The 13,483-nt window shown below is 40.9% G+C and overlaps 2 protein-coding genes across 2 annotated transcripts; both read right to left on the reverse strand.

Annotated features, from left to right (window-relative positions):
- Positions 1-890: 890 nt before the first annotated feature.
- On the reverse strand, positions 891-5,261 carry LOC115735909 (L-ascorbate peroxidase 3). Its single transcript, XM_030667348.2, has 9 exons — positions 5,005-5,261; positions 4,776-4,900; positions 3,751-3,800; positions 3,267-3,332; positions 3,142-3,190; positions 2,208-2,290; positions 2,037-2,116; positions 1,844-1,946; positions 891-1,256 (listed from the first exon to the last, which is right to left on the reverse strand). The coding sequence occupies exons 1-9, from the start codon at positions 5,115-5,117 to the stop codon at positions 1,062-1,064; spliced, it is 864 nt and encodes a 287-aa protein (XP_030523208.1). The 5' UTR covers positions 5,118-5,261; the 3' UTR covers positions 891-1,061.
- An 809-nt stretch (positions 5,262-6,070) lies between these two features.
- LOC115735878 (synaptotagmin-1-like) lies at positions 6,071-12,631 on the reverse strand. Its single transcript, XM_030667308.2, has 12 exons — positions 12,296-12,631; positions 11,432-11,530; positions 11,267-11,317; positions 11,047-11,170; positions 10,106-10,224; positions 9,886-9,987; positions 9,686-9,760; positions 8,872-8,948; positions 8,548-8,794; positions 8,107-8,457; positions 7,602-7,733; positions 6,071-6,658 (listed from the first exon to the last, which is right to left on the reverse strand). Exons 1-12 carry the CDS (start codon positions 12,404-12,406, stop codon positions 6,530-6,532), a joined length of 1,617 nt encoding a protein of 538 aa, XP_030523168.1. The 5' UTR covers positions 12,407-12,631; the 3' UTR covers positions 6,071-6,529.
- Positions 12,632-13,483: the final 852 nt, after the last annotated feature.

A 13,483-nucleotide genomic window follows, 5' to 3' on the forward strand; every position in this document is an offset into this window, starting at 1 on the left:
ATAGAGTCTGAGAAGCGAGAGGCGCGAGCGCGAGAGGGGAGGTGAGAGAGAGTGATGCCACGTTCAATTTAGTGTTTCACCGGTCAATTGCAGTAAAGCTGCTTCCCTAGAGCCTAGAAGGAAAAAACAAAATCAGATAAAAAAAGCAAGGCATGCCGGTCTGGTTTCCACACAAAGAACCGGATCGGTTATAGAGGGTGGCTCTCAAATCTGTGAAGTCAGGAACAATCAAAAATCGATCGATCCGCCACCCGATTTAAACCAGGTAGTTTGTGCATTCCATTTTGATTTGATAGATTCGATGTTCTTTTTTCATAGTAATCTCCTTAACTCACTCACAAAATTATTTGTTTTTAAATGAGAAACAATGTCCATTATAAAACAAATGATACTATTTAATTCTCAATCTATATAGTAAAATATTTTTACAAGAAAACGATATCATGAATTATGGATCATTTGTGAATTTGGGATTTATTCATTTCATTTTCCAACAGTTTTTATTGTGAATTTGTCAAAAAGAAGAATGCGCGTGAACAAAAAAGCCAGCAAAAAGCTCCTCGGTGTTGAGTGAAGTATATCTAAAAATGTCAAGAAGAAAAAAAAATCAAATACCCGGAACATTCGAAAGCCGTGCTCAAATAACGGGGCTTGCTACATAACGAATGAAGAACTGAAGTGAGAATTCGTTGAGTGCCGAGTGAAACTACCAATAGATGGAGAAAAATAAACCTGTCCATGAAAGATTTCGGATGACAAATGTACGCTTGGGAGGGTCTTTGCGGTAAGATGAATACATGAATCGCACTCTGGGAACTCGAGTGAATCGGAAGTAAGGGTCTTGCCTACACATAACCACTTGTATGCGAGCACCACGTAAAATGCATAGTACTAGGGGTTATACGTGTGTATGTAACTTCTCACTTAAAGCAGCATGTTTGTTTACTAACCAACTGGAGAAGGTAATGCCCCGACTATTATTGTGGACCAAGAGATATGGAGCATGCGGCGCTAAGCTGCTAAAATATATGCCAAGTACAAAGGGAAATGAAAAACAGCATTCACTTCATTTTCTTGCGCACTTCATAGAAGTAGCTCAAGATCACCACAGCCGCAGCCACCGCCACTCCAACAGCCCCTTGTGCCAACACAGCACCATTCGTTACTCCCTTGCTGCCTGAAGAACTTGGTGTGAACCCCAGTTCAGAGAGCTTCTTATGCGAGATTGCATAATCTCTGAAAAATGCATCCTCATCCTGCCATGTGCTAGAAAACATTAGGGAAAGAAGAGAGCACATAGCAAAAGAAATCAAGGAAGAAAAGAAGCAGGTTAGCAAATTGGGCGTTTATGTCTTTTCAAGGTTGTGCCAAAGAGAGTTGCAGGAACAACCACCAATTTAAATATTAAATCAGGTGATCCCAGTCGCATACATGACGCTCTAGGCTAGAGGTTTCACGGAACTGCATACTAATCTCTGTCCCACCAAGTACATAAATTTCTACCAACATTTGATGTGTGATCTCATTAAGAAGATTTCCTGGTCTCTGCATAGAAGATAGTGATGGAACAGACTGGATGCTGCCCAGGTAGCATCACAAGCATATACAGCATAATTTCCAAGCAAAAAAAATCTCCATCTGCTTTCAGTCTCGGCAAAACCAAGGACAGTAGCACCAAAGGGTTGTAGACCGTGCACATAAGGAACGAAATAGTGGTGCAGGCAGGCAGCCAAAGTTGTAGTTCCATAAATGGAAAAAAAAAAAAAAGGGAAACCATGTAACTGCAATTCGATTTAAAGATTTACTGATGGAGTCACCAGACCAAGCAAAAAGCCCATACTACCTTGGCATACAACTCAACATAAGGGCGAAACGCAGGATCTTCCAACAAGGCCGTGTCAGTTGGCAGTTTCAGCAGCCCCTCTGATTCCCCTTTCAACAGCTCGCTGTGTCAAAAATGATCAATTAATATCTGGCTCTATAATGCTCCAACTGAAACTTGGAAAAATGCATCCGGTGAAAAGATGAAATCTTACAGAAAATAGGAATTATCAAACTTAAGGGGTTCCTGAGTCCAAGGACCATCAAATCCAGATCTTTCCGGGTGTGCCCTTCCCTAGAAACAAGAACATGAAAAAAAAAAAACAAATGCGGTTCTGCATCCCCAGCTGACCTTGAATGTAAACCCAAGCAGAAATATAAATTACCAGTGTATGACCCCCTGATAAAGCCACTATGTCCTTGTCCGAGAGACCCATCCTGTAAAAGATGTCCTTTAGATGTGGAGGACCTACATCCAGCAATGGCAAGTTTAGAAATTTTTTTGAATACCTAGTTAAGCAAAATGTACATGTAATTCGCCAACAAGAGAATTATAATGCATGATAAGATATGCGTAGGCAGCGGAGAGTAAAATGTGAATATCACAAATCAACAAGCTTAACTAAGCTGCTGTTGAAGGCCTCCTTTCACTCGGCTAGAGTGAGTTGCAGATGTAAAATATCATGTAAAATAACAAACTAGGTTGGCATGAGTAGTTATATTGTTACTTACGTATAATCACATATCTCTTAAATACGTGGTTATAAACATATAACGAGTCTTGTACACATCTAGTCTCTCTCACCTAATGGCTCGAGTTTTCTTACATACATGTCTCACTCAACATCATGGCTTAAGCTTTCAGGTTAGATATTCTGGCATTGTTTCAGATGACAGATCAAGAGTTCATTTCCCAGGACTCCTCTCTCAACTCATTCTTCGTGGTGGGTTCACAACAGCTGACTCATACAAAATAGGCACTGTGCCCATTTTGCAAATGAGGCTCATATTCTGGTAGCTTATTAACTCACATGCAGATGAGAGGGACAACATTTGAATGTCCGTTAGTTCCAATACCTTGTTTCACTGTGCTGCTTATCTCATTCAAATCATTCCTCTGGAAACTTACTAATTGACACTCAGATGAGATGGACGTACATTTCAAGATTAACAGGCAGCAACCTTAAGGGAAAAAAAACTGCTATTTAACTTTTTGATTGGAGCAACGAGAAGCACAGTGGACCATAATATTTGGAGGGAGGGATGGAGGGAAATGAAGGGAGGTCAAACAACAAAGGGAAAGTCGACACAACAAAATACCTTGATTAGCATCTGGAAGTCTTCCTTCGTTTGGAGAAACTTTTGAATCCTGCAGGTAGAAAAAAAAATTATGAATAAGGCACTTGTAAGAATCATCTCGCTCACATACAGCTAAAAGACAGTACCTTTCTTCCGGGAACAAAGTCGATGGTGGGACCTCCAGTGACTTCTACTGCAACAACTCCTGCTAGCTGAAACAGGCATTTCACTCATAATGATCAATACGCAAATTGATAAACATTTCCAATAGTAACCACTAGAACTGATTGGCTATAAATAGCATTATTCAACCACTAAACAACCAAGAACAATTCCAGTTGAACTAGACAGAGGAGATTTCCTATAAGCAACTGATAACTAAATCTCCTAAAGCATCTGAATATAGAGAATGTGTGGGTTATGCCAATTAAGGGGTTCAATATGTGCAGGCACATTAGTTCCGAAGATGATGCATGCTGGAGGGCACAAAACTTCAAAGTTACATGGCAAGAATTCAAAGTCTTTTTCAAACTAAGCTTGTCATATCATCTTAGATTTTGTCCACCTATTGGGGGAGGTGACTCATAATATGTAAGACGGAAGAACAAATAATTTAAACAGTCTTTTCACCTGGTATAGATCTGCATATGTAATCTTTGGACATTTGGCCTTCACCTCCTCTGTATCCAACAAAAAAGCAAATGTAAATTTACTGACTGAAGTTATATCTCAACTCCATTCACAAAAAAACTCTATTCATCAAAGCTATGATGTTATCCATGACAGGTTCCCACAGTTGTATAGTTGAAAATATTAGAAACATAACGTATCTACAGTTGACTCATGTAAAACATATGCAACAGTCTTAGGATTTCCATGGTCGACAATCATGCAAGCATTAGACAGAATACCAAACTATCCATCTTAAGCATGCTCTCATAAACTGAACATAGCATCATACATATACCTCAACTTCATGAAAACTGTAGGGATGTCTTTTAAGAAACTATCAATGCCTGGAGCAAGAACTATCTTCATGCATTCTATACCGATGAATATTGCAATATATCTAAAATTGGTTAGATGAACCTAGCAGCACGCTACACGAGAGTAACAAAAGTAAATCACAAATTGCGGATTAAATCCGGTTGATAAGTCAACAGGATACTGTTAAGCCAGCTAAAATTGCAAACGCACTGCTTGGCCCTTCAAGAACTTGTAAGTACATAGCATCATGTTAACAAACTTGTTAACTGTCTTCAATAAAACAGACAACACGCGAAACATTGAAAGATAATTTGATTAAGTCAACCATTACTCATCAAATAACTCAAAACATAAGCAGCAAGTGAAGGACAGCTACAATTGAAGCAGACTTCTTGTACTAGAAGGCAGAGGTCCATGGAAATTGGACTCTCAAATCTCAATGCACCTATATCTACTTAATATCAAATGAGAATGCAACGGCAGTCGCACTATCACAACCTACAATTGCATGCTCGTCCTCCAAACTTCTGTCAGCGCATGAATAGATGAACTCCAGAAACTACTTAAGCACAGATGCAGAAGAGGTGAAGACACCGCTCCGCCAAAGGAATCGAAACGCGAAGGCAGAGAACTAGAGACAGGTAGCTCAGAAAGAGCACAGAGCTCACCGCAAAAATCAAGAGCGATCTTCAAGCCAGCATTGGCGCCATGAGAGTACTCTTCCTCGTTCCGAATCGAGCCATTCGGACCACCGGTCTTCGTCTTCGCATCATAAGTTCCGGCATCGTGCCACCTACAAGACGAATCGCAAAACCTCCAGATATCAGAAACCGCGAGCCAATCCGATCGAAAATCATCATCGCCAATCAAGGCGGGAAAAGAGCAGGCGAAGGTTACGCCAGTCGGAGCATAATAGGAGCGCAGTTCTTGTAGGCGATGAGAGCGCGGAGATGGCGGCGAGCCTTGTCGATCTCCTTCAGGTACTCCGTGTCAACCACCGGTAGCGCCATGGAAGACCAAGCTTCTGGACACTCTCCGTCTGCCTGTGTTTGCGATTGTTTCTGGGTGGGAGTGAAACGGGAGCAAAAACGGAGGAAGCGAAGAGAAGAGAGAGAGAGAGACGGTGTGATTGGTAGAGAGAGCAGGTTCGGAACAGAAAAGATAAACCAATTGCAATTTTTAAATTCGTTTTATTTATTTTCCTGCGATTTTTTCGGCTGCGAGATAACCGCGGGGACAGTTTTCCGGTGTCGCGGTCACATGTGCTCCTCTCTCGCGAGGCCGCCACGTGGAAAAAGGTTGGGAAAAGGAGTCGTCAGATAAGGCCGTGTTTTATTATTATTATTATTATTTTAATCTTTTTCGGAAGTTTGCACGCACTTCAATGTCCCAACTTATCAGGCGGGCCCAAAATAACAAAGGAAAAACATAAAGAAGAAGATGCAGTGTGACCAGTTAATTATGAAATTTTAGATAATTAATCTCGGAGGAGCAAACGAAAATAAATCTGCGAGATATATAATCATATCTGCTTCCTAGGAGGATTAGGGTGCGATTCGGCACGAGACATAACCAACATTTTCTCCATGACTCCCCCCGAGCATTCGGGAGTTTTTCTCAAGTAATTACACGACGACGTTCTCATGTACATGCACATCTGAACAGAAAATGACGATCGAGGGCATGGCACGGTAACCTTTTGGTGCCGGGTTGTGCCGAAATGGCACAGGTACGACGAGTAAGGTGATTCACAAATCGCGTAGAGGCAGAAAGGAGCTCATCCAGAATCGTGGTTGATTTAGGTCATGTCCCCTTGGAGGAATGTCGGAAATGGAAAGGAACGGACGGAGCGCATGAAACAGCATCCGGTTGAAGTTTCCGGATTATAGAGCACTCTGGTGGTTGACCATCTATCCATGGAGAGAACCCACAACCATATCGAGAATGGAGAGAATCATGGGCATGGACAACAAATTATCTACAATTCAAGAGAATGGCACGGTCGGTTGCCGGATATAAGTCGACAACCCATTTCACTAGGCACATGGAGTACGACTGCGACTGCGATGGCGACGTGTCCATCGGGAGACCTCAAACAAGCAAAAATACAGCATCAGTATAACAACTTCCTCCTTTCCCTTTCCCTTTCCCTTTCCTCCAGGCAACAGCAGAGAATGCTGATACATAATCTGCGTTTCACCGGCTAGAAAAGCCCTCTCAGCACAGATAGCTAATTTATGCAGAAAAAAAAAATTCCCGGCAAGCACAATCAACGGTTGCATGCTGTGTGCAGATTTTTTTTCTATGATGTGTACAACAACAAACAAATCTGTACGGTTTCTATGGTGGTGATTGTGAAATTGTTTTTGCTGTCTTGCAATTCTGCAGCCAAAGCGCATTGAGAACAGAAACGAACAGCAACTCAGGACGTCCTCCATTGCAACTCTATTTGGATCCGCCCATTTTTCGAGTCAATGAGATGGTACTTCTCATTGATTCTTTTGTTGCTCACGACATCAGCAAGGCTTATGTCGACATAGCCCAGCGATTCCTGGTGCGAGAAAAGAAAACAAGCAATTCAACCGCATTAGCCAGACGATCAAGGTTAGTCACGTGTAATAGTAATGAATGAAGATCAGTGAAGAAATCTGCCTAGATACTCAAATAACTTCTATTGAACTAAAGAAAAAACACATAAAATTTGTTTTGTGATTTGCATTCAGCTGAGTTACAGATGATTTTCATTGGTTCCGTCAGCACATAAGGCTAGGATGCACAAACTGCGTAAAACTTTACATTTTTCTAACATAAGCTGTCCACTGCCAACAGATGTTAACCTTCTGACAAATTACAATCCTTTTCTCATCCCAAACATGCAATATGGCTAACTGAGAATAAGCTGAGCATAGCCATGAATTATGCTGTATGAGACTCCTGATAAAATCACTATTACACACTGATAAAATCACTATTACACACTTGGCTTCCTGGAAAGCATAAGCTGTAGGCAATGCTAAGGGAACAACTGAGTAAGGGTAACTCCGCATATATTACGTTTAACCGAACACTTTGAATGGCTCATGTACTTCCAACCACATATTCAGGTCAGTAAATATACTATTGAGAGATCAATCATCTTACAGAAAGGGCTTTTGCTTCTTCTTAGATAATGATCAAAATCATTTCCAGAAGAGGGTTGAACAACTTCAACAGCATAAGTATCCCATACTCAACCACGCTTTTAATTGGAGCTACTCAAAAGCTTAAATCAAGCTCAAAATTATTACAGCATCCTCCAATCTTTCAAGATCATGATATGAAGCTGACACGAGATATACATTATTCTGATCTCCTATTGCCAATTTTTGGGATTGCAACCCTAACTTTAGATATCCTTCAAAGACTAGAAGCACCAGAGCCAGAGCTAGGAGTTCCATGTCATGATTTGACAAAAGTATAAAATGCCTTGGTAAATGTTTGTAGTCTATATATACCTTAGGATGTAGCAGACCTATCCTTGACGAGGCGCTGAGAACTTCAATATGCATCCTCTCATTGGTAGGAGGCTCATCCAGTGTGAAATGGAACTCCTCCTCCCACCTTGGATCTCTGTTCTTCTTCACAGGCTGTGCAAGTTCCAATTAAAATCAGTATCTACAGACCACAGATAGTCGAACATGAACATTGTAATTCTAAATGGGGACCAGGAAGATTGACAAAACTAATCAAGGCATGAAATATTCTTCCAGTTGAGTAGTGCAGCTATGTAGAACTTCATAATTTGTTGCACTCAACAGAAAGGAGTTCTCTGTTCGTGAAGAGTCTCCTGCCTCAGTATCAATATCACAAGTCTTGCTTTTCCACAGAGCACGAGTAAAATTAGACGAGGATTTCCAAGGTACAGAATGAATTGCGTCAATCAACAATAGGAACTCGGAACATGCTTCTCTCTCAAAGTAAGAAACTGCATTGCAAATGAGGTTGGGAAGGGCATTCCACCTTAGTTTTTCTCTCCTCTCCTCTGAAAAGTATCCGCACATAAGGATTGGTGTGATGCTTTCCTTCAACATCTTGTGCTTCATGCACTATAACAGCAAGCATACCTCCACCAGCTGGTGTTCCTTCAGGGGCCTTCTGAACTGCGTTTGATTCCTCAAAACCCACGGGCATCTCCTCTTCTTTGAAAGGCTTATATGTAAGCTCCACAACAAGCTGCCCTCGTAATTTATCGTTGACAGGATTGTTAGGATCCATTGTTTTGAGGAGGTTAAGAGTCATCTCTTTTGGCTCCTCAGGGGGTAATTCCTTCAGTGGAATTACATTCATACCCATTTTTTCGTGTTTGCCTACCTAGACAAGATGCCAGACAGTTTCAGTATCCAGTACATAACAAAAGATAAAGTAAATATGAGTACCCCTAGTATCTCCACGTATCTCTACCTGCTCCCAATCATATACATGAAGTTCCAAGGCCTGTGACTCTGGCTCTTTGATAACAAAATTGAATTCCTCATTCCACTCAGGGTTCAAGTTCCTATGCTTCACAGTGGTTTTCTTTGAAGGAAGCTTATCCTCCGTAAGCTTCAATTTCACATAAGGATCTGATGCACCCAGCAAATCTTTCTTTTTCAGCTTCATTGCCCTCAAAACCTTCACGTGCAGAATTCCTACAGGCCTCCTCATTGCCCTGCATATTCAACTTTCATCAAATCCACCTAGTCATGATCACATATATGCAGGTCACATAAGCTCATATGTGCATACTTTGTTAAGTCCAGTATCGGTATTTCAAGTGTTTTGGGCCAAAGGTACATGCTCGCAACCTGATCTTTTATGAGCTCCTGCAGATAAAAAAAAATTTAAAAAAAAATTCTAAAGAATGAGATCGACATGTAGACACTCCATTAAATTCTGTCTCGCAAAAAAAAGAGAGGCAAAATTACACCTCCGAGAACCTTGTTAAGAACACAACGCTGACTAAGAAACAAAAAATGGTTATATTAGAAGCACAATATACAAATACAACAAGAACAACAAACAGCAACAAAAAGCAAACCGCAAGATGTCACAAAGCCTTCACAGTGGTTCCAATAACAAAAAGTAACTCAGTTTATTGCTTAGTCAAGTAAATGTCCCAAGTCGAGATTAAAAACAGGAAACCACCTATTGGAGAAGTGGCGAAAGAAGAAAAACAACAGGAAACCTCAGAAGATAACAGCCTTCTACCCTTCGCAAATTCCCTATCGATGAATTAAACTTTAGTCCTCTTACATTAGTTACCTATCTGCTTTTTTTCATTCCAAAACAACTTATCTGTTTTCATGCAACTGGAAGTGCATACAGCAAAGAAATGCTAGCCATCTAGATCATCAAACAGTTGTCAGCGTTTTTCTTAAATATCAATTCGCATACAAAAACAAATAAGGGACAGGGTTCCGCTCTCCCACACCCCCAAAGGAAAAAAGAACCAGCAGAAGAGATCCCTTTTTCACTGTTTTCATTGTGGGGGAGGAGGGAGGGGTGAGGGAGAGATTTGACCCTATGGCGTCATCAAAATTGTTAGGACATTATACAGCACCTGAACAAATCTATAAAGACCAGGTATTGACATGAGATCAGCACCAACGAGCTTTAGCCCAAAATCAATGTGTGGCTGCAAAAGAAATGTTATTTCAGTGAGAAAGTCTAGACAGAATTTAAGAGAAAAAATATATGTACTCAATTATCTGCATGTTCCCGACAAATCCTACATGAGGACGCACCCATGCATCAACAAACCTTTTCCATGAGAGACACGAATATTTTGGCAAAACAAGGAAAGCTGGGAACCAAGGGCTTCAGAGTAATTCGTGGAGAAGCAAAAACTTGCAAATCAACTACCTGTAAGATAACCACAAAGGGATCAACTTCTCAGCGCCACCAAAAGTAAAATGAACAAAGATAGGAGATGCGTCTTCATGAAACTAATATTTCGTTCACATGGAGACAAGTCACTTACCTGAACAGTTGCCTTCAAGGCAAATGCTTTAACAGCAACAGTGATATTAGGATTTCCCGCCCATTTCAAGGATGGTTCCATGATCAGCTCCTTCTCATCAGTGACATAAACTTTCATACCTAAAAGGGAGATAACATATCTCAATGGAACGAAAACAGAAAATGTAGTTGACAACTTCCAATATTCACCTCAGAGAGCTATTAAGACAAGAAAACAGATCTAGGACAAAAAAATTTGCTAACTTGATCTATTACAGCCATAAAGCTGCTGAAACATCTCATAAACAGGAAATGCCTATTCTTTAGTGTAGAAAAAGCCATAAAGAATTTTTTGAACAGATAATTACCACCGAGGATGATAAAAAAATGCGGAACATTCATATTGGCATGGATGCGTAATTGTATCAATAACAGATGATTGCCAGTTGTCTCTCCTCCCGCAGAATTGTTTATACACCTCTTCATAGCACAGATTCATTGACGGGTTGGATTTTTAACACTCCAATGAAAGAAATTGACTTACTAGTTATCGGTAATTCTCTATTCATAGAAAAGAGAACAAAAGTCATCTGGCCATTCAATAATTATGGGAAGGACCCTATTTTATTCGTTGCCACACTACATATTTGTAAAGCGTTCAGCTAAAAAATGAACTCAGTAAAGGTGAAAACACGGAATATATGATTTCCCATTAGCATATATCTAGTAAACTAGCAGCCAAATTAGCTGTTTCCCCTAGGTCATGCCTTAAGAAAAACCTGAAAGAGAATTCCTGATTCTCAGTGGAAATTGATGGAAATGTCTGTGTGTAGATAACATCTGAGTGGGAATTTTCCAGCAGTGACCGTCAACGAAAGGAATTATCCCCCAGAAAAGCTGAGAGGCTGAAAGGCAAGTTTGCACTGGAAAGTAAACATATGCAAAGTATATAAAGATGTGCACCTTGAAAAGTTGGTGGTAATGTCCCTAATGTGAGTTTTTCAAATTCAACAGAATCAATCTTGTACTTGGGAATTTGTTCTGCTATTATAGGTTTTGCAATATTCTTTGCGGTTTTGCAGATTGCCTGCTCGAAGTGAAATAAGAGGCAGAGAAGTTAGATAAATAATAACACAAGCAACAGGAAAAAGAAATGCAGAACTCAAAAAATCATAGTACAAACCTTGTCGAGATAAGGCCACATATGTCGCAAAAACATGTTAAGCCAATCAACCTACAAAAAGAAACTCAGTGAAAATATACTCATCGAATGCTGCTTCTTCTTTAAAAATCTGGGGAAGCTCTCCAGCGCACTTAAGCAGTTTATGTTGTTAAACCCAGATCTTACCCGATCATAATCAGGATTCTTCACCCAAATAGGTATCTCGGGAAGCAATCGCTGCAGAGTTTCTGTATCTTGCTCAACCAGTGGACGGATGACGGGATCCTGAACATAACAATACACATCGCCAAAAGTTCTTAATAGATTAATTTATAGCCAAAAAGTACATATTGTAGCAGGCAGAACTCTCTTCAACTGCTGACCACCTCTACTTCTTAGGGTGAATTCTAACCTTTTCATGCAACCTGATCATTCGAAGAGTATGGTCCTTGTGCAATAAGCTCAAATTTTAACCATGACAAAACAAAAACATAAAAAAGAGTTTCACTAGACATCCAGATTCCATTAATTGCTCTCCTGCGTCCTGTGATTTCTAGGACGCATCAACCTCAAAGCACGCATCAGACATCTCGACAATACCTAAATCTTCCGCCTCAAATAAACTATAAACTCATTGCTTTCAGTGTAGCGCTGGGGCCAATTCTGCAAGAACGAAGCTACGCGTCACTATACACTCCAAATCAAAAGAGGTCCGATAACATAACTCTATAGCGCAATTTCATATCTGGTTCCCGACACCAAAAGAGGAAAAATTAGGAACGAAATCTCAGACTTGCTTAATTTGGTATAACGCGGGCACAGAAATTACCCGTACCAACATCGGATGAGCACCTGAACCACCTCCAACAGCTAAAACGAAACCAACAAGTCTAGAACTCCAACAAAATGTAGAAAAAACGAAATGTCTACGAGAGAAACAAGCGGCGAGCAAGCACGTCACCGACAAAATGAAATGCAGTTGGATATCTAGGAACTAAGCGATCGAAATAGTCCGCTACGGTCAGCATCTCTAATAGTGACAAAACGAACCTTAACATCGTCGGGCTGGAAGTAAATGAAAAGGTAGTATCCGACCACGAGGCCAAGAGAAACTCCGACTCCGAACCCACAAAACCCCAGTATAGTACTGAAAAACCCCATTTCCAGATCGAGCTCCTCGGTTACACCAACTTCGCCGCTCTCGATATACAGCAAAATTCAAGCTCCGACGACGACCAATCTCACTCGGAACTTGCGCGAAGATAAAGTGAACCAATCCCGCTCACCGGCTCGCTAATCCAAGCAAACACGACAGCGATGAAACAGAAATGAGAACAGCAAAAGAAGAAGGAGAAGGAGGACAAGAAGAAGAAGAAATTGACGACAGTGGAATGTAATTGTCTATAGCAAGCAAAGCCGTGGATCTGAGAGGTCGCTTCGAGGCTGCTTTCGTGTGGAAGTCCGGAGGATCGAGCGTTGCACACGGAAAGAGAGAGACCGACAGACAGAGAAGGAATGGGAATTGACGCAAAGAGAACGCAAAGACGATACGGGACGACGTGGCTCGGTTCGAAATTCGGCAAGCTTCCTCCGCCCGCTCCAACGCTGGCCCGGGTCTTGACCCGATACGTGGAAGGTGCTGGTTGGGACACCTGGCACGTCGAACCGTGTCGGGTCTATGAATTTGAGAGGGGATTTTGCATTTTCAGACCCCCAAAAAAAAAAAATCAATTCTACGAGATCTGTGGACGGAAATGGTCGGGTCGGGTCGGGCTCAAGATCAAGCTCACGGGTTCGCGCCTTTGATTCGCCCGCTCTGAAAGCGCTCTTTATAGTTGGACCGCCGGGTAAAACCATACGAAAAAAGGGCTTCACCCCCGGGTCGAATACAACGTCCGAGTTCCACCCGATTCGCATGTACGGCAGACACGCTAGAGGCGCACATGGCGACACTTTCCTCTTTTGAGAAATCAACTTCCGAGTTTATTTTTTTATTTTTTTTCTGTGCAGAAATTAATTTGTTTATTTCTAGAGAAAATTAAATTTTTTTAACCTTTAAAAATAGAAAAAAAAAATTATGTAACCAAATAGATTTCTGCTTTAAAAATTACGTTACCAAATAAATTTCTATTTTACTCCGTAAATTGCATTTCCAAATGGATTTATGTTCCGTAAATATTTTTGTAGTAGAAATTTTACTCTATGAGTGTTATCATGCGCGCCCTTAAATAGTAATCG

This window comes from Rhodamnia argentea, chromosome 11, assembly GCF_020921035.1.
Source record: "Rhodamnia argentea isolate NSW1041297 chromosome 11, ASM2092103v1, whole genome shotgun sequence".
In the NCBI taxonomy this organism is placed as follows: Eukaryota; Viridiplantae; Streptophyta; class Magnoliopsida; order Myrtales; family Myrtaceae; genus Rhodamnia; species Rhodamnia argentea.